The sequence below is a fragment of the Hylobates moloch genome, unplaced genomic scaffold (genome assembly GCF_009828535.3).
Source record: "Hylobates moloch isolate HMO894 unplaced genomic scaffold, HMol_V3 SCAFFOLD_16, whole genome shotgun sequence".
Lineage (NCBI taxonomy): Eukaryota > Metazoa > Chordata > Mammalia > Primates > Hylobatidae > Hylobates > Hylobates moloch.
In genome coordinates, this window is record NW_026652291.1 from 38,083,959 (window position 1) to 38,105,201 (window position 21,243).

Genomic DNA, 21,243 nt, shown 5'->3' on the forward strand with positions numbered 1-21,243 from the left:
CCGGAATTGAGGGGTGATTCCGCGGTGCGCGCGCCTCGACATCCGGGCAACGCCTCTGTTCTGTCCTCCCCTTTCCTCGCCTGTGACAATCGGAGGCGGAAGTGAAAATGGGTGTCTCTGCTGCCTCTTAGCAACGAGAGGGGTCAAGTGACACAACCAGCTGACAACCGTAGAGGAAGACACTGTGGAGGTCAGTTCTGGAGCTGTTGTAGCCTCGGTTGCCCGGCCGGGGACCCGAGCCGAAAAGTTATCGTCAGAATGTCGGGCAAAGACCGAATTGAAATCTTCCCCTCGCGAATGTAAGTAAAGGAATGGGATAAGCCGCTTTCACAGGTTTAGGAACCCGGAGCGCGGTCCCTTCAGACCCTGGGCCACAGTGAGGTTCCTTGTTTCCTGGGCGGATCCTGAGCTTTTCCCAGGCTCTTTTCTTGAGTCTAGGGCGAGGCTTCCTGACGGCCTCTTCGCGCATTCCTCCTGAGTGAATCAGGCTGAGCGATCCCAGCTGGTAGGAAAAGGCGGTCGGCAGGCAGGCTTTTGTGGAGGTCCGCTGTCTTTATTCATTAATGGATTCATCCATTCCACATACCCTTATTGAGCCGGGCACTGGATTTATATAACTGAACCGTCGCCACCTCTGCCCTCACAGAGCTCACAGTTTACGTAGCCAGACATTCGTCTGGAAAGGCCAAGGAGGTTTTAATAAATACTCTGAGAATGGAAGTTTGCTGAGGATATAGAAGAGGTCCCTAAGCCAAAGTGGGGATGGAATCGAATCGCCCTAGCATAGCCCTCGGATTCGATCTTGGATCCCCTTACTCATTTAACAAGTTCCCGCCAAATGTCACCTGCTGTGAGAGAATATCCCTGTGTTTCTGAGGCACTGCTTTTGCTCTCTCACCGCTGCATCTTGTTCAGACCTGTGTTAATACCAGTCATCACGCTGTAAAGTAGATATTTATGTGTCTTTCTCTCCCACTAGACTGTGGGCTCTCTCCAGGATGAAAGAGTGTCTTAACAATCCGTAGAAGGTCCACAAAAAAAATTTCTTGAAAGAACTCATGCTTGGGAATACGCTCAGTTGTGGGCTGCCTTTCTTTTGGGGCCTGAATTCTTTGTCAGGAAAATGGCATATCACTGTAGGTGTTTGGCTAGTTTGTAAGGAAAATTTTGACGTTTTCTTAAATATGCCTAACAACTTGCTCCCTTTCTCCTCCTCATCCTGTTTATTTTTTATTTAGTTTGTTGTTTGCTTGTTTTAATGGGAGACAGGGTCTCCCAGGCTGGGGTGCAGTGGTGTGATCATAGCTCACAGCAGCCTCAAACTCCTGGGCTCAAGTGATCCTCCCGCCTCAGCCTGCCTGGCGGCTGGGATTATAGATGGGAGCCACCGCGCCTGGCTTTACCTTTTTCTTTTCAGTGAGGAAGCAGAAAATCAGTTTTGACCCTGACATTTAGACCCTTTTATTGTGGTCCTATCTCTGTGGGGGTGTTTTGTTGTTTTTCCTCATTCTGTCCTTTGAGAGAATCTGAGGATGCTTAAAATAAAAGTTATATTCAAACCTGAAGCCCAGGTTTGTTTCTCCCCGGTGACTAAATAGCTTAATGAAATGAACTTTTTAAATTTTTTACCTTCACCTATTGACTTTCTAATAGCTGTTTGCACTAAGTAGGCAGCAAGCTAGTTGTGGGGAAATAAAGATGAGGACTATCCCGGGGTAGTGACAACTGCAGAACTCCTAGGACTGATGACTTAGTCAAAACTTCTGTACTGAAAGACATCGACGCTAGTTTATCTTCTAGCAGTGTAAGGCCTGCCCCTAGGGTGACCCCAGCCCCCCGCCCCCATTAAAATGCCTGCCTGAAAAAGCTCAAAGCTAGGAGGAGAATGTACTGTTTGTTCTAGTCAACACCTAATTGATAGACCCCTCTCGTTCCTTTTTTAGAGCATTTACGAAACAGGCTTACAATTGTGAATATGTATCTCTTCCAACTCTGGACTGTCCCTTCAAGTATCTTTGAGAGCCATTTCTTTGAAACGTAATCATCGGGAGGGATAGGGCCTTTGTCTCCCAGTCTGTGTGGCAGGATAGAATAGTAACTTACTAATTGCCAGGTAGTATTGCGTTTACACTGACCAACACTTTAAGGTTTCTCTTCTGTGACTCTTCTTGTGGCTGTCTCCCTGCCACTCCCTAACTCTCTTTTTAAAATGGCCGGTCACTTCTGCACAAATGAGAATTGAGCTCAGCCCTTTCCCCTACTATCAGTGGTTTACTAAATAAAATCTGTTTTCACTACTTTAACAAATGTCTGGCTGGGTTTATCTTTGACAGCAGTCAGAATAACTTTTTTGTTTTTACTTTGGAACTTTTACTTTGAGACTAAGAGGCAAAAATAGACATCTTTGGGCTTAGGTAAGAAAATGATAGGCTCATGAAGGTGAAAACTACTATTTGAAAGCTCTCAGCTTGCTGATTGAGAGGAAAATCAGGTGCAGGAAATCTCTTCTCTAAATATTTTCCCCATGGCTGGCAGCAGGCTTTTTGTCATGTAGTCAGATGTCTTTGATTCAGCTGGAAGAAAAGTCATCATCCTAGCTAAAGGTCAAACTTTTTGAGTAGGACTGAGCAGCTCTGAAACATGTAAAGGAGCAAGTTTTAAAAGCCATAGGCTAGAAAATATACTGGCAGCTTGTTTCTCAGACAGTTCCATTCAACAGTATTATTCTGTGATGTTACTTTTACCCACTTTTGTACCAGAGAAAGCCAGTTACAAGTTCTGGGGAAAGAGTATTTCAGGCAGGAAAAAGAGCTAATGAAAAGTACCTGGAGGACCTTAGGAAGAATGCTCTAAATAAGGTAAGTGGTACAGTGGCTTATGCCTGTAATTAGCACTTTGGGAGGCTGAGGTGGGTAGATTGCTTGAGTTCAAGACCAGCCTGGGCAACATGGTGAAACCCTGTCTCTACAAAAAAAAAAAAAATACTTTAGAGTTGAAAAGATGCATGAAAAATTTGGAGTCAACAGAAGTCCATTAAATCCAGGTTCTGCTACATATTAGCTGTAAGTGTGCAAGCTGCTCTTAGAGTTTCAGGAATTAAAATTGCCCATTTCACAGAGATGCCATTCCCTAGGAGGAAAATAAAATTAACATGGTAAATTCGATTTTACCAACCAGTTTACCTTTTACTATAAACTGGCTGGAATATGCAGTACTACAATTTATCTTAAATTTGATCCAGCTCTTTGAACCCAAGTTCTAGTATTTACTGTCAGCAATACATTATGTTAAATGCACACATTGAGCTGGATAGCTCCTTCTCAGGCTGGAAACTAAACGACCTTCACTTGATAAGACCTCTTGTGAGACCAGTCAGTGCAGAGTCAGCCAGTGATAATTGTCTTTAAGGAGAGGCACGTGGTTGGGGTACAGTGAACCTAGGTTGGAGCCTTAGTTTGAGCACTGGGAAAGTCAGTGGAATCAAAAGTCTGGTTCAAGTTCCTGCCCCGCCTTTTCTTCACTGAGTAACTCTGAGAAAGTTGTTTTACTTTTCTAAGCCTCATTTTTCTAATCTTTAAGTTAATGTCTAAAGTCTCTTTCAGCTATGGAATTGTCTTAGTGATCTTAGCCCTATGGTAAAAAAAAATTCAAGTATAATTTAAGAATTTGACCAAATGGTGTTTGTTTGTTTTGTTTTTTTAAGACAGGATTTCACTCTGTTGCCCAGGCTGGAGTGCAGTGACCCAATCTTGGCTCACTGCAACCTCTGCCTGCCGGGTTCAAGTGATTTTTGTGCCTCAGACTCCCGAGTAGCCGGGACCACAGGGATGCAGCACTATACCCAGCTAATTTTTGTATTTTTTGGTAGAGATGGGGTTTCACTATGTTGGCCAGGGTGGTCTCGAACTCCTGACCTCAAGTTATCCACCTGCCTCAGCCTCCCAAAGTGTTGGTATTACAGGTGTGAGCCACTGCACCTGGCTAAAAAAGGTTTATTAGTACATGTGATTTTAAAACACCAGTCATATGAAATTATATCCCCTTAAATCACTGTGTCTAGGTTATACTGTGTCTAGGTTATACAATCTTATTGTTGAATTTTATTACCCAAACACTTGTTTTTTTGAGACCGAGTCTTGCTCTGTTGTCCAGGCTGCAGTGCAGTGGCATGATCACAGCACACTGCACCCTCAACCCCCTGGGCTCAATCAGTCCTCTCACCTCAGCCTTCTTTGTATATGGGACTACAGGTGTGCCCTACCATGTCCAGGTAATTTTGGTATTTTTTTTTTTTTTTGGTAGAGACAGGGTTTCACCATGTTGCCCAGGCTGGTCTTGAACTCAAGCAGTCTACCCACCTCAGTCTCCCAAAGTGCTGATTACAGGCATAAGCCACTGTACCACTTACCTTATTTAGAGCATTCTTCCTAAGGTCCTCCAGGTACTTTTCATTAGCTCTTTTTCCTGCCTGAAATACTCTTTCCCCAGAACTTATAACTGGCTCCTTTGGCTGTTCTAGTCTCTTAAGAGAGGCTGTTCCTGATCACCCAATCTAAAGTGAACACCATGTTTGCTTCTCTCACAATTCCTTATTTTAATTTTATTGTAGTATGTACTATGCATGGTATGACATTTTATTTCTAGTCTTTTTCTTTTTTTTTTTTTTGAGACAGGGTCTTACTCTACAGCCTCAAACTGGGCTCCACTTTTTTTCATTATTAAATTTTATCTGGCATATGGCAGCAAGAACAGAAATGTCAGTTTCTGCTCGACTTTGGTATTGGGGCTTCTGATAGGGAAAAAAATTGAAACAAGGAAGTGAGGAGACTTCAGTGTAAATTTACTTGTCACTTCTCAGGAATCTTATGTATGTCATTTGTTACCTAGTCTTTTACAAATTAATAAAATGATTGGTGTTAGGATCTTGATTGATGATATCAAAACATGTTAATACCACACTTTTAATAGAAAATGTGGTAAATTATTATGGTATAAAAAATGCAGGCCAGGTGCAGTGGCTCACACCTGTAATCCTAGCACTTTGTGAGGCCGAGGTGGGTGGATCACCTGAGGTCAGGAGTTTGAGACCAGCCTGACCAACATGGAGAAACCCCCATCTCTACTAAAAATAAAAAATTAGCCAGGCATGGTGACGCATGCCTGTAATCCCAGCTACTCGGGATGCTGAGGCAGGAGAATCGCTTGAACCTGGGAGGCAGAGGTTGCAGTGAGCCGAGATCGCGCCATTGCACTCTAGCCTGGGCAACAAGAATGAAACTCCACCTCAAAAAATAAAATAAAATGCAAAAGGTACAAAAGAATATAGTAGTAAAAAGTAAATCCATATTTTTCATCCAGTCCCATTTATCAAAGGTAACTCTTGCCGGTTTTTGTGAATCCTTTCTAGAACTATTCTCTGCATCTATATAAGCACATTTTTTCCTTACTTTGCATAAGTAAGACTGTTATATAGACAGCACGTGCCTATACACCTTCGTCTTTTTTAATGACTGTGTATCATTCCATCATAGGTGAACTCTGATGTATTTAGCATTTAGCTTGTTTCTCCCTTTTGCTATTACCATAAGGCTGGAGTACCCATCTTTTCAACCTTGCACGTGTTTTTGTACACATGTGGGAATAAATTTGTAGGATAAATTCCTCAAAGTGGAATTGTTGGTCTTGAAAATAATTGCATTTAAAATTTTGACATATATTAGTGGATAGATTTTTAAATCCTTAATATACCTCCAGTGGAAACTAAAACAAAGATATTATTTTAACTTACAAATCAAATAAGTATTTATGTTGGCATCATAAAATAATGCTCCTGATAACATTTATTATGATTATATTGATTATAAAATTGTTTCTGTTGTAAATTAATAAACTTTTCATTTATGGAACACTGATGGTAGAAATCTGCATTATTGAAAAACCAGTTGTCTTAGTCCATTTTTTGCTGCCATAACAATACTTGAGACTGGGTAATTTATAAAGAAAAAAATTTATTTGGTTCATGGTTCTGGAGGCTGAGAAGGGTGAGGGCCTTCTTGCTGTGTCATCCCATGGCAGAAGGCGAGGGTGAGAGAGAGAGCAAGAAAGGGTCAAACATGCCTTTTTTTTTTTCCTAAAGGGACAGGGTCAGGTGCAGTGGTTCATGCCCATAATCCCAGCACTTTGGGAAGCTGAGGCTGGAGGATTGCATGAGACCAGGAGTTAGAGGCTGCAGCAAGCTACGATCATACCACTGCAATCCAGCCTGGGTTACAGAGCAAGACCCCATCTCAAAAAATAAGGAGTTGGGCCGGGCGCGGTGGCTCATCCCTGTAATCCCAGTACTTTGGGAGGTTGAGGCGGGCAGATCACTTAAAGTCAGGAGTCCGAGATCAGCCTGGTCAATATGGTGAAACCCTGTCTCTACTAAAAATACAAAAAAAAATAGCTGGGCTTGGTGGCACACGCCAGTAGTTCTAGCTACTTGGGAGGCTGGGGTGGGAGAATTGCCTGAACCTGGGAGGTGGAGGTTGCAATGAGTTGAGATTGCGCCATTGCACTCCAGCCTGGGCCTCACAGTGAGAATCCATCTCAAAAAAAAAAAAAAAAAAAAAAGAGTCTTGCTACTATCTTACCCATGCTGGACTTGAACTCCCAGGCTCAAGGGATCCTCCCACTTACACCTGTAGCTGGGATTACAGGTGTGCCCAGATGAACTCACATTTAAAACCAACCCACTCCTGCAATAAGGAACCCAGTCTTACCATAATGACGTTAATCCATTCACGGAGGGCAGATCCCATATGACCCAGTCATCTCTTGATGGTCCCACCTCCCAACATTGTTGCATTGGAGATTGTTTCCAACACATGAAGACTGGGGACATATTCAAACCATAGCATCAGTTAAACCTGTCAGCTACAAATTCTCTATATAGTCTCACTTTCATCACATCAAAGGATAAAGGATAACTTTAACACTGGTGGGGAGGGTTTTTTTGTCTTTTAAACAATGAGAATGGATGTCTTTAACTTTGTTTATGTTTATATAGGGCACAGACCATCATGAAGGCTCGTTTAAAGGGAGCACAGACAGGTCGAAACCTCCTGAAGAAAAAATCTGATGCCTTAACTCTTCGATTTCGACAGATCCTAAAGAAGATAATAGAGGTAGAATGAACTTTTCTTAGAATAGTATTTATTTTAGGAAAATCCAGCTTGGCCCTTGGCATTTTTTTGTTGTCGTTATTTTAATTAATTTTTTTCTTTCAAAAGTAAAAATACCATTATAAGTTTAACAAGTGTCAAATATCAAACAGTTCATTTAATAAAATCCAAACTCTTTAATCTTGCCTGCAAAGCTCCACTTGATCTGATTGGCCCCCCGCCTGCCTCTCTTACCTTATTTAGAGCATTCTTCCTAAGGTCCTCCAGGTACTTTTCATTAGCTCTTTTTCCTGCCTGAAATACTCTTTCCCCAGAACTTATAACTGGCTTCTTTGGCTGTTCTAGTCTCTTAAGAGAGGCTGTTCCTGATCACCCAATCTAAAGTGAACACCATGTTTGCTTCTCTCACAATTCCTTATTTTAATTTTATTGTAGCATGTACTACTGCATGGTATGACATTTTATTTCTAGTCTTTTTCTTTCTTTTATTTTTTGAGACAAGGTCTTACTCTACAGCCTCAGACTGGGCTCCAGTGATCCTCCCACCTCAGCCTCTCGAGTAGCCGGGACTACAGGTGCATGCTACCATCTCAGCTCATTTTTTTTTATTTTTAGTAGAGACGAGGTCTCACTATGTTGCCCAGGCTAGTCTTTTTGACTCCCGGGCTCAAACAGTCTTTCCATCTTGGCCTCCCAAAGTGCTAAGTTTACAATTTTTTGTGTTTTATTTTTAAACCTGTATGTACTTAGCAAAAGCATTTTCTATGAGTGCTGTTTTTATTTTTATTTTTTATTTTTTGTGGAGATGGGGTCTTGCTTTATTACCCAGGGTGGTCTCAAACACCTGGGCTCAAGTGATCATTCCACCTCAGCCTTCCAAAGCACTGGGATTACAGGCGTTAGCCACCATGCCTGGCCCTGTACTACTTTTGATTATTTGTGAAGTTGAGGAGCTTTTCATGCATATTTGCAATTTGATTTTCTTGGTAAATGCCTTTTTTTTTTTTTTTTGGTAGAGGTTCTATGTGTATTCTGCCTAATGTGTAAAATGTTAAAAATATTTTCTCCACGCCTTTTCTTATCTTTTAACTTAAAAAAATAAAAAAGTTAGTACTAGGTGTGGTGACTCATGCCTGTAATCCCAGCACTTTGGGAGGCTGAGGTGGGAGGATGATTTGAGCCCAGGAATTTGAGACCAGCCTGGGTAACACAGTGAGACCTTGTCTCTACAAAAAAAAAATAAGAAGAAAATTAGCAGAGTGTGGTGGCATGCACCTGTAGTCCCAGCTACTTGGGAGCCTGAGGCAGGAGGATTGCCTGAGCCTATGAGTTTGAAGCTGCAGTGAGCTATGATTACACCACTATACTCTAGCCCAGGCAACAAAGTAAGACCTTGTCTCAAAAAATAAAAATTTAAAAAAGTTAAAAATGTTTTTCCTTTGGTCAGATCTGTTGGTCTTTTTCTTTATATAGCTTCTGAGTTACATATAAGGCTTAGAAAAGACCTAAAGTGATTAGGAAAATATTATGCCACATTTCCTTTTGTTACTTTACAGTTTTTTTTTCTTTAAACCTTTATCTTAATTATGTCTGAATTTTGGGGGCAGTGTGATGTGAGGTAGGTAGCTTTATCATTTTGTACTGTATAGACAGTTGAGTGGTCTCTTTACTAAATTTCCATATAGACCTGGGCTTGTTTCTGAATCCTCTAGTCTATTTCATTGACTTAACTGTCCCAAACCAGATATATTAATATTTCCTTATTGTAGCTGTACCTTTTTAATACTTGGGAAGGCAACTCCCTACCCAGCTGACCCAGTTTTTCTTCTCTTTCTGAAACATTATTGAATATTCTCAAACATTAAATATTCCAGATGTACTTTAAAATTAATACACCATTAGGGTTTTGACTGCAACTGCAGTGAATTTAAGAGATTAGTTTGAGTAAATCAGCATGCACCCATTCAGGAATAATATAGGTCCTTCAGTAAAGATTCAGTTTTCTGTTTCTCAATGCATTTATTCTGTTTTAATTATAAAACTCATAGTTTGTAATATTGTTAGTGATCATAACCAAAACTGTTAAAAATTGGAAATTTCTGTTTATCATTATCAAACCAATATTTACATGCACAGCCAGCATAAAATACTGATGGTTATTAAAGGAACATAATTATGATGGAATTTTTCCTTGTAAAAGGCTTGGTTGAATCTGTTGTTGGTTTATGCTTTTCCAGACTAAAATGTTGATGGGCGAAGTGATGAGAGAAGCTGCCTTTTCACTAGCTGAAGCCAAGTTCACAGCAGGTGACTTCAGGTAAGGGGACTAAACGGGGTGTTTTGAAACAAAACAAAGTGATATCAGGCTCATAATTTCATTTAAAAAGCATTTTTTAATTTAGAAATAAGCATTAAGGACAAATGATATAGTAATAATAAGGAAGAATTCTTTTAACCCCATCACCTTAACTCCACTGTCATCCTCCACATGCATTCTTACATAGTTGCAGGCACAGGATACTTAATATTTTAGAGTCCATTTTCATTTAACGTTGTATCATAAACATTTTTCCTTATTTTCAACATGGCTGTATGATCTTTCTCAAGATGTATTTTTTTTTCTCCTAATGCTGGGTATTTGGGTTAATTCTCAGTTTTTTGGAATATTAGGGAAAGTGCAGTGAACATTTTTACACATATGTATTTTTGTTTCTACTGAATTATTACCTTAGGATAAATTTTTGAGAATTGGATTATTTAAAAGGCATGAACTTCATGGCTTTGGTGACATCAGTAAATCGTTTACAAAGCATACAAAATGGCTTGCAAATGTGTTATGCTAATTTACATATGTTATGTAATTCTCCAAATAACACTGTAAGACAAGTAAGGCAAGCATTGTTATTCTCAGTTTTAATTAAATGCCTTCCTGAGGTCACTTGGCTAATTAGGGGCAGAGGCAGAAGTTGTTTTCAAGGTTTCTGATTTTAGTCTTTTCCTAATGACATGATGCCTATTATCTAGGAGCTTTCACTGCTCTTAAGCCTTAATAAGGCCCTTTGAAGTGGTAGGCTTTCATTTTTGCCAGTGCTGGTAAGATCACAGCTTGCATTGAATTTTCTAGCAGAGGGTGGAGATCAATAGTGTATAAGTGGTATGTGAGTGTTTTAGGGTGGTTATGGGGAAGATACTTTCTATAATATTTATTTTTGTTTTGTTTTGAGATTGGGTTATGAGACTGGCTAATTTTTGTATTTTTGGGTTTCGCCACATTGCCCAGGCAGGTTTTGTACTCCTGGCCTCAAATAATCCTCCTGCCTCGGCCTCCCAAAGTGCCGGGATTACAGGCGTGAGCTATCGCACCCTGCCAGGAAGGCACTTTCTGGTAACATTTGAGAAATCACACAAAGCCAGATGGAAGATAGTTTCCAGGGTAAAAGGGGTAAAGGAATTGAACACCAGCTTAACCAATTCAACAGCAAACCTAGAAAGAAGGAGTTTTCTCCATCTTACACTAGCGGAAGAACCCTTAAAGTTATATCCATGTAGCACACCTCTGACTGAAAACATAAGCAATCCACGAACTTTAAAATCATTCTTTGTTGTTTTCTTACTAATGTTTTGAATATTGTTCATTCTCTGCTTTCAGAGGCCCTCCTCTAGCAGTAATGACTTTTCTCCCTTTTGAAAAAAAGGACAGTTATCAAAACATACTTAATTGTGACATCTCACTCTTGGTCTCATTTAATGTTAAAACTATCCAGTGGGTCCCTGTAGGTTTATTTCTGAAGAGTCTGCTAAATAAAGGCTTTCTCTTTTTCTGCAGCACTACAGTTATCCAAAATGTAAATAAAGCGCAAGTGAAGATTCGAGCGAAGAAAGATAATGTAGCAGGTAACGTTTCAACCTTTTAGAAACCCTTTGGGGAGAAAAGAGGTGACATTTTAAAATTAACCTGTTTATACAGCAAGATCTTAATGTCCTAGTTTCTTCCTTCTACTTAGAACAAGTTGATTGGCTTTACATGTTAAAATCATTAACAACCAGATTTCTAATTACTCAGGATAATTTGACTTTTGTATAGAAGTGAACACTTAAGAAGGCAGGTTCCAGCTGTGCACGGTGGCTCACACCTGTAATTCCAGCACTTTGGGAGGCTGAGGTGGGCGGATCACAAAGTCAGGAGTTCGAGACCAGCCTGGCCAACATGGTAAAACCCCATCTCTACTAATAATACAAAAATTAGCCGGGTTTGGTGGCACGCAACTGTAGCTCCAGCTACTTGGGAGGCTGAGGCAGGAGAATCACTTGAACCTGGGAAGCGGAGGTTGCAGTGAGCCGAGATTGCACCACTGCACTCCAGCCTGGGTGACAGAGCGAGACTCCGTCTAAAAATAAAAAATAAAAAAATTAAGAAGGCATGTTCCGCTGGATGTGGTGGCTCACACCTGTAATCCCAGCACTTTGGGAGGGTGAGACAGGTGGATCACCTGAGGTCAGGAGTTTGAGACCAGCCTGGCCAACATGGTGAAACCCCATCTTTACCAAAGAATACAAAAATTAGGTCGGGTTTGATGGCTCACACGTGTAATCCCAGCACTTTGGGAAGCCGAGGTGGGCAGATCACCTGAGGTCGGGAGTTCGGGACCAGCCTAATATGGAGAAATCCTGTCTCTACTAAAAATACAAAATAAACCAGATGTGGTAGCGCATGCCTGTAATCCCAGCTACTCGAGAGGCTGGGGCAGGAGACTCACTTGGACCCAGGAGGCAGAGGTTGTGGTGAGCCAAGATTGTGCCATTGCACTCCAGTTCAGGCAACAAGAGCGAAACTCGTCTTAAAAAAAAAAAAAAAAATTTAGCTGGGCATGGCGTGTGCCTGTTGTCCCAGCTACTCGGGAAGCTGAGGTGGGAGAATCACTTGACCCCAGGAGGTGTGGTTGCAGTGAGCTGAAGACCACACCACTGCACTGCAGCCTGGGCGACAGAGTGAGACTCTGTCTCAAAAAAAAAAAAAAAAAAAGAAGACAAGTTCCTAAATTCATTAATTGAAACCAATTACAATTCCAGACTTAAGCTCTTGATTTTTGAGTTTGATGAAAAAGAAACACAGAAAACAGTGATTGAGAAACAGAACTCAGGCCAGCACAGTGGCTCATACGTGTAATCCCAGCACTTTGGGAGGTTGAGGCGGGTGGATCACCTGAGGTCGGGAGTTCGAGACCAACCTTACCAACATGGAGAAACCCCGTCTCTACTAAAAATACAAAATTAGCCGGGTGTGGTGGCACATGCCTGTATTCCCACCTATTCAGGAGGCTGACCAGGAGAATTGCTTGAACCTGGGAGGCAGAGGTTGCGGTGAGGTGAGATCACGCCATTGCACTCCAGCCTTGGCGACAAGAGCAAAACTCCACTCAAAAAAAAAAACAAAAAACAAAAAAAACCACAAAAAATTAAAGGTTTGTGAATCCGTATATGCTTCTTTGTTTAACAGGTGTTACTTTGCCAGTATTTGAACACTACCATGAAGGAACTGACAGTAAGTGTGAAACTTTTTGTATTACTTTGTGTCTCTGGGATTTCCTGTTTCCTCTTTAAATGAACTAAGTTCTGGAAAATGGCGCTAGATGTTGAGAGGTTCCTGAGTTAGAAATCCTCTTATTTGATATAGTCAGGACAATAGTTGATCAGTTAATCAAAAGGTCTTAAGGCCGGGCACAATGGCCCATGCCTGTAATACTGGCACTTTGGGAGGCTGAGGCAGGCAAATCTCCATCTCTACAAAAAATATAAAAAATCAGCCGGGTGTGGTGGCACATGCCTGTAGTTTCAGCTACTTCCAGGGCTGAGGAGGGAGGATTGCTTGAGCTGGGGAGGTAGTTGCAGCAAGTTCTGATCACACCACTGCACTCCAGCCTGGGCTACAGAGCAAAACCTTGTCTCAAAAAAGAAAAAGGTCTTATGCTAGGAAGTCATAAAACATTATACATATCTTAAAATATTTCAATATTTTATCAGAAATATATCAATGTAGAATCATTTGCTATTTAAAAAATATAAGGCCTTTTGAATATGAATTCACCGATTAGACCTCTGTGTTGTTTTTCTGCATATCCTACACCCACAATGCACTGCTTATAATTCCCAGTTTGGGTCTCTTTAAAGTCAAATAAGATCTTAGACACTGTGATGCAACCTGAATGCTGATTCTTTCTAGATTTGTATAGCCCACTTCCACTTTTTAAATAACTGTCGTATTCATTCCATTCCTAGTTTGACAGCATATTTTCTTTCCAAAGTAAAGTGTTAACTTTTTTCGTAGAAACAATATTCTTGGCCAGGCACAGTGGCTCACACCTGCAATCTCAGCACTTTGGGAGGCTGAGGCAGGTGGATCACCTTAGCCCAGGCGTTTGAGACCAGCCTGGGCAACATGGTGAAACCCCGTCTCTACCCAAAAAGTTACAAAAATTAGCTGGGCCTGGTGGTGTGCGCCTGTGGTCCCAGCTACTCGGGAGGCCGAGGTGGGAGGATTGCTTGAGCCTGAGAAGTGGAGCTTACAGTGAGCTGAGATCGCACCACTGCACTCCAGCCTGGGTGGCAGAGTGAGACCCCATCTCAATAAATAAATAAACAATATTCTTTCTTTTGGCACTTGTATTTCCTTGTTTCATGTGATATTTAATTAAATCATATAGAATATTAAGTACATTTCATATGAAGAAGTAGAGCATTCTAGAGAGTCACCTGTTCACAGAGTGTCATTGTACTCTGGGCATCAGGCAGTATGATTTTCAAAGGGAATAAGGGGCATCAAGCTAGTGAAGGGAAGGTTGGTTAAAAGCTTCTCTTGTAATTACATTTAGAATAGTATTCTTGTGGAAAACTGTATTTAGTAGCATGCTCCTATAGTGTTTGGGGAGTGAGATAGGCACTTCATGTTTACATTCAATGAAGATTAGTGAATTCATCTTTCCATATTTGTTATTATTCTGAATTATCTCCTTTTGGGGAATTTTATAGGGAAGATATTTTACTCTAATTAAAAATGTTGTCTGACTGGTTCTTTCAGGTTATGAACTGACTGGTTTAGCCAGAGGTGGGGAACAGTTGGCTAAATTAAAGAGGAATTATGCCAAAGCAGTGGAACTACTGGTGGAACTAGCTTCTCTGCAGGTAAGTAGCAAAAGACCTGGAGAACTCCTGTAGTTTGATTTCTAACAGTCAAGTGGAGGAGAGTCAGGTCTTGAGTCAGCATATACTGTGCTTTGTACTTTTAACTGTTTCCATGATCCTACGTAAAGCAAACATAATATTTTGATTTCTGAAGTGATGGCTTTTGTACCATTGTCCCTACTTTTTAAAATTTATGTATTTATTTTTTATTTTTTTGAGACGGAGTTTTACTCTTGTTGCCCAGGCTGGAGTGCAATGGTGTGACCTCGGCTCACTGCAACCTCTGCCTCCTGGGTTCAAGTGATTCTCCTGCCTCAGCCTCCCAAGTAGCTGGGATTACAGGCATGTGCCACCATGCCTGGCTAACTTTTGTATTTTTAGTAGAGACGGGGTTTCGCCATGTTGGTCAGGCTGGTCTCGAACTCCTGACCTCAGGTGATCCACCCACCTTGGCCTCCCAAAGTGCTGGGATTACAGGCATGAGCCACTGCACCTGGCCCCTACTTTTTTTAATTTAAAAAATTATTTATTTATTTTTCGAGATGGGGTCTCTGTCACCCAGGCTGGAGTGCAGTGGCATAATCCCAGCTCACTGCAACCTCAGCCTCCTGGGCTTAAGTGATGCCCACCTCAGCCTCCTGAGTAGCTGGGACTATAGGCATGCCCCATCACACCTAGCTAATTTTTGTTTTTTTGTAGAGATGGGGTTTCACCATGTCGTCCAGGCTGGTCTCGAACTCCTGGGCTCAAGTAATTAGCCCACCTCGTCCTTCCAAAGTGCTGGGATTATAGGTATGAGCCACCACACCCGGCCCCTGCTTCTTCTTATTAACAAAATGTATGTGTATGGTACGCTCTTGTTTTTTTGTTTTTGTTTTTTTCTTTGAGACAGAATCTTGCTCTGTTGCCCAGGCTGGAGTGCAGTGTTGCAATCTTGGCTAAATGCAGCCTGGATCTCCTGGGCTCAAGCAGTCTCCCGCCTCAGCCTCCCAAGTAGCTGGGACTACAAGTTTGTGCCACCTCGCCTGGAAATTTTTTTGAATTTTTTAGTTGAGATGAGGTCTTGCTACGTTGCCCAGGCTGGTCTCAAACTCCTGGCCTCAAGAAATCCTGCCATCTCAGCCTCCCAAAGTGCTGGAATTGTAAGTGTGAGCCACCTCACCCAGCCCAGTTTCACTCTTTGCTAAGTGAGAACAGCAAGTTGATACTAGATTTAAATGTAAATGTAAATAAACATCGTTTGTGCATGGAAGACCATTTTTTCCTCTATATGGCCGGTTAGTATATATCTAGGTTATTAATGCTTCTTTCTTGTCATTTTTATGTTGTTATTTAGGTGAGACTGTAGTAAACAAATTATAATAGTGTCAACTCAAGTAAAGCCTGTTGAAGCAGAAATGATTTGATAAAGGTTTATTGAAAGCCAAATGTGAGGATTGACCCGGGAAGACACCAAGAAAGTTGGGTGTGTTCTAGAGTCTGCTACAAGTTGGAAGGCTTTTATGGGAAAGTTTAGGAGAAGGGAGGACTCCTTATACCCAAGTTGTCCTTTTCATTGGCGAGTACAATACAGAGGTCACAATCATTGGCTACAGATTACAAATACAAGCTAAAATGTTCTACATGCAAGTAAATCATGAAGTAAAACTTCATGATTCAGAAACAAATCAGTGTCATTTTCAGCGTCAATAGGTTGCATATTAATCAGTATGTCAACAGTCTGAGAAACTTAAGATTTCCTTACTACGGGACAGGATGTAAACCATGAATCATAAGATCCCTCAATCTGCCCAGGCAGGTTAATTTGGAAACCTACCAAATGTGACATGTAGGTTATCAATAGCATGGAAGTAGTGTTAGCCCTATGGAAATCTCACAAGAATTTTGTTTTTGTTTTGTTGTGAAGAGACAGGGTCTTACTCTGTCACCCAAGCTGGAGTACAGTGGCACAGTCATAGCTCACTGCAGCCTCATGATCCTCCCACCGCAGATTGCCAAGCAGCTGGGACTACAGGTGCATGCTACTACACCCAGCTAATTTTTAAAATTTATTTCTTGTAGAGGCAAGGTCTCATTGTGTTGCCCAGGCTGGTCTTGAGCTCCCAGCTTCAAGTGATTCTCCCACCTCAGCCTCCCGAAGTGTTGGGGTAATAGGCATGAGCCATGCGCCCAGCCCAAGAATTTTGTTTTTTAAGCATGCTGAAAAGTTATCTTGGTTCTCAAATGTTTTCTACAAGTGCAGTCTTAGTGGAGTCAAGTGATCAGGGAATGATTAGGAAGACTTTGTGCTTACATTATTAATTTGTTCTTATTTTAGACTTCTTTTGTTACTTTGGATGAAGCTATTAAGATAACCAACAGGCGTGTAAATGCCATTGAACATGGTGAGTATTACGTACTGTGAGGTGCTTTGTCACTTGTGCATACCCCCCACTTGTCATGAAACTGCTAGAATTCAGGGACTGTACTGAAGACTGAAAGATGAATAAGATGCTGCCCCTGCCCACAGTGCAAAGAGAGAAGTGTGTCCATAGTACAAAGAAGTGTTATGAAGTGTTCTGATAGAAGTACTTGTATGATCTGGGGGAGTTACACACATAGGAAAGGGGTGACTTAAAAATTATGGAATGTTTTCTTCATTTCCAGTTATTCATGCAGTTATTTAAGGGTAGGAATATTTCTCAAGATCCTTAGTGTATTCTTTAGTTCTTTCTAATGGTTGAGTGATGTAACTTTTTGAGTACATTAAATATTTAACTTTAAATCAGTATAAGCCATTCTCCTTGATTTCTAAAAAATTTTCCCATTTGATGCACTTATTTTCCATCTCTTTTATTTCACTATTTAAAAAATATGACTTATTATTGATGGTGCTTTTTGCTCAATAAACTTAGTTTTTATTAAAGAAACACTCAATTTTAGGTAAGAAAGCAAAATTTGAAGTAAAGAAATTCCTTTGCTTGGGAGTTTCTATATTAATGTTAGTGAGAAAATATATTAACTATATATTATATTAACTATATATTAACTATATTGTTAGTGATAAATATATTAACTATTATATTAACTATAATATATTAACTATATTATATTAACTATATATAATATGATAACTATATTAATGTTAGTGAGAAAGTTATCTCATTTTTTAAAAAACTTTTTTGACTGCTTGCTAGTGCCAGGCCTTGTACATGAAAGTGGAAGCAAAGAAAAAAAAAAAAAGGATAGTTCGTAGTTCTTACCCTCAGAGTTCACATTCTAGAAGCTGAACAGGTAAACTATGTAAAGTCGAGCCTAATGACATAAACTCAATCGAGCATTCTCTCTGCTCAATTTTTTAACAGTTGATTGCTACTATATTTAAAATAACATCTGTGCTTCAATGTTATATATTCACAGAATTCAGCACATTCAGTGTTGTATTTGTTATGGTCCAATAGGTTATCTATGCATAGAAAAGACACTAGAAGGGTATACATGTTTACAGTAGTTACTCTTTTGGGTGGTTGGATTATACTCCATTTTACTTTTTTTCTTTGTGTTTTTATTTTCTAAGTTCTCTGCATTAAATGCACATTAATTTTACAATTAGGAAAAAATAACTGTTATACAAATGAGCACTGACAGTTTGAAGAAAGGGGTTTGAAGTTCTCACACATATTATTTTTTTTGATTCTAGTCATCATTCCCCGGATTGAACGTACTCTTGCTTATATCATCACAGAGCTGGATGAGAGAGAGCGAGAAGAGTTCTATAGGTTTGTTGAAATTGGCAGTTATTGATCGTTTTTTGTTTTCCATGTTCCAAAGGCTGTATTTGCTGAATGACTTGTTGGTTTATGTTCTTTAGAATTAGCACAGTTTGTGTTTTATTCTGATAAATAAGAAGCAAGAAATATTATTACCAAAAGTTGTGGAAACAAATCTGTCAAATTTTACATGTACGTATAACATGGCATTTCCAAAAACTTAGGCCTTTCAGAGAGACTATTTAGATTTGATTTTTAAAAAAATATATGTTTTAAGATAGTCAAATGCAGTAGTGAAAAGTGGGGAAAGAGTAGAACAAGGAGTTTGATCTGTAACTGATTGTGTGTAGTAGAGAGAACTCACTACCTTCGGACCAGCCAAGACTGAATTATTTTTTTTTTTTTTCGTGAGACAGAGTCTTGCTCTGTCACCCAGGCTGGAGTGCAGTGGTGCAATCTTGGCTCATGTGCCACCATGCCTGGATAATTTTTTTGTACTTTTAGTAGAGATGGTGTTTCACCATGTTGGCCAGGCTGGTCTCAAAACTCCTGGCCTCAAGCAATCCACCCACCTTGGCCTCCCAAAGTGCTGGGATTACAGGCATGAGCCACCGCACCTGGCCCTTGATTATTCTTTAAAATGAAATGATGATTTAGATTGGGTGTCTCCTACATAAAAACTGAGAGAAGAAACTAGAATTCAGCTGTTATTCAACAAATATGTATTTCATGTTCAGGAGAAGGTATAAAGCACCCGGAGGCATTACCAAATAGTATATAAATCACGCCATTAGAGAATTAGCACAGCACTTGGAGAGAAATTATGCATGTCCATGAATTGGTTATGAACATTTAGAGTCAACAGGGATAAATACTAAACTGGTGGTGTACAGGGATCTCTATATTCAGTTTCAGAGAAATGGGAGGTAGGTGAAGGCAGGAGTATTTAGGAAAGGCATGGGGGTCTTATACCTGGAGTTAGCATCTAATTATGGTCTATAATCTTAATCATCAAAGGTTAGTTTCTGTCCTTCCATGATACTCAGGGTTGTGTTGAGCCAAAATTAAAAAAAAATGCCTGAATGCTCAAAATCTGTTCCATTAGAGAATGGATTTCAAAATTTAACCTAATAAAGGCTTCTAGGCCAGGCTCGGTGGCTCATGCCCGTAATCCCAGCACTTTGGGAGGCCGAGGCGGGTGGATCACAAGGTCAGGAGTTCAAGACCAGCCTGGCCAAGATGGTGAAACCCTCCGTCTCTACTAAAAATAAAAAAAATTAGCCAGGCGTGGCGGCATGCGCCTGTAATCCCAGCTACTTGGGAGGCTGAGGCAAGGAATTGCTTGAACCCAGAGGTGGAGGTTGCAGTGAGCCAAGATTGTGCCACTGCACTCCACTGCACTCGCGACAGAGAGAGACTCCATCTCAAAAAAAAAAGCTGCTATTTCAGGTTAAGTCAGTTATTAGCTTAAAATCATGTATTTTTAGCTTATGTATTTTTTAAAAAGGATAATAAATAAATTACCGAAAATGAAATTAATAAAAGTACCAAGTTTTTTTCTAGGTATAGGTGTTTATTATCCTTGTTACAAAACTAAAAGAAATCAAATCTACTTAATATTGAAAGTGTTTTAAAAATCCACCCCCACCTGTATTTTATAGGTTAAAGAAAATACAAGAGAAGAAAAAGATTCTAAAGGAAAAATCTGAGAAGGACTTGGAACAAAGGAGAGCAGCTGGAGAGGTGTTGGAGCCTGCTAATCTTCTGGCTGAAGAGAAGGACGAGGATCTTCTATTTGAATAATCTTTCCTGTTCTGGTTCTTTTAGAAACCCTAACACTGGCTTCATTTTAATTCACAGTGCGTAGGTTTGATTTGTGTGGCTATTTATTTTTTGGCCTAAGAATTTCACTGGTTGTAAAATTTACCTGGATGTCTATTTATGGGATTACTTTTGCAGAATCATAATTTAGCAACCATTTATCATAGATAAAAGAGATCTGTAAAACCTGCCCAGGAACTTACAGAATTTACTTTGCAGAAGCGTTATCCTACTCCATTTACATCTGTGTTACATGTGATCTGCTTACCAAGCATATTAGGAAATAACTCTTAGGAAGCATTAGTGGTCTCAGGCCAATTACTGTGGAGCAGCTTTCATTCCTACCCACTTGCAAACCTTGGCGCTGTTGTCTGAGATTGCTGCAGCCATTCTTGTTACCATGGTACTTCTCAAACTTTGTGAAAACCTGCACTTTTCCTTGCATGACAGGTTCCTGTCTTGTCTGTCATGGGAGCAGTTCTGCCAATTTAAATGCGACTGTGGTATAAACAGAGTAAAATGATTTAAAAATAAGTCATTCTGTTTTTATTAATTTACTGTTAAGTCATGTTCTCATGCTCAGATCAGTAGTGTCAGCCAGAGCTTTCTCTGCAGACATGTAGGAAGTGGGTAGCTATTTTTCCCCCTCCATGTATTAGAGTTTTACAAAAAGGCTTGCTTTTGAGACAACTGTTGCATTTTGGGGTACTAATAAATGATTGCTGATGAGTTATGAGGGCATTATAATACTTCCTTATTTGCTAATTAAGAAAAATAACTAGTTCCTATTTTAGAGTAAGAAATGAGGTAACTTTTTACTATTTATAAGTGATAAAAACTTGCTTTCATATATGAAGATGAAGCATTTGAATGGCCACATCAGGTGTCTGAGGTTTTTAGTACTGTTCGATTTGGCATGAGCCATCCATGATTACTCAGTCTTTCTTGCAACCATTTCCAGGCATTTTTGACATGATTAGCCATGGAATAATGCTTAGTTCTGAAATTGTGACACTGTCTTTATTAATATTGTATTTTAATCAAGTGACATCACAGTCCAGGTAGTTTTTCTTTGTTTTTTTGAAACAGAGTCTCACTCATTCTGTAGCCCAGGCTAGAGTGCAGTGGCAGCAACCATCAGTTCACTGCAACGTCCGCCTCCTCAATTCAAGAGAGTCTCCTGCTTCAGTCTTCCCGAGTAGCTGGGATTACAGGTATGCGCCACCATGCCCGGCTAATTTTTATATTTTTAGTGGAGATGGGGTTTCACCATGTTGGCCAGGCTGGTCTTGAACTCCTGACCTCAAGTAATCTGCCCGCCTCGGCCCCCC

At 40.2% G+C, this 21,243-nt stretch overlaps 1 protein-coding gene across 1 annotated transcript; it reads left to right on the forward strand.

Moving 5' to 3' along the window:
- The first annotated feature begins 35 nt into the window (after positions 1 to 35).
- On the forward strand, positions 36 to 20,645 carry ATP6V1D (ATPase H+ transporting V1 subunit D). Its single transcript, XM_032180493.2, has 9 exons — positions 36 to 299; positions 7,049 to 7,166; positions 9,401 to 9,480; positions 10,990 to 11,057; positions 12,661 to 12,705; positions 14,239 to 14,342; positions 16,660 to 16,726; positions 18,022 to 18,100; positions 19,753 to 20,645. Exons 1-9 carry the CDS (start codon positions 259 to 261, stop codon positions 19,892 to 19,894), a joined length of 744 nt encoding a protein of 247 aa, XP_032036384.1. The 5' UTR covers positions 36 to 258; the 3' UTR covers positions 19,895 to 20,645.
- Positions 20,646 to 21,243: the final 598 nt, after the last annotated feature.

Excerpts from the sequence above, each read along its gene's own strand:
- ATP6V1D (XM_032180493.2), top strand. The coding sequence starts at position 259 with ATGTCGGGCAAAGACCGAATTGAAATCTTCCCCTCGCGAAT. Across the intron at positions 300-7,048 it reads GAAATCTTCCCCTCGCGAAT|GGCACAGACCATCATGAAGG; the intron begins GTAAGTAAAGGA and ends ATGTTTATATAG. Across the intron at positions 7,167-9,400 it reads TCCTAAAGAAGATAATAGAG|ACTAAAATGTTGATGGGCGA; the intron begins GTAGAATGAACT and ends ATGCTTTTCCAG.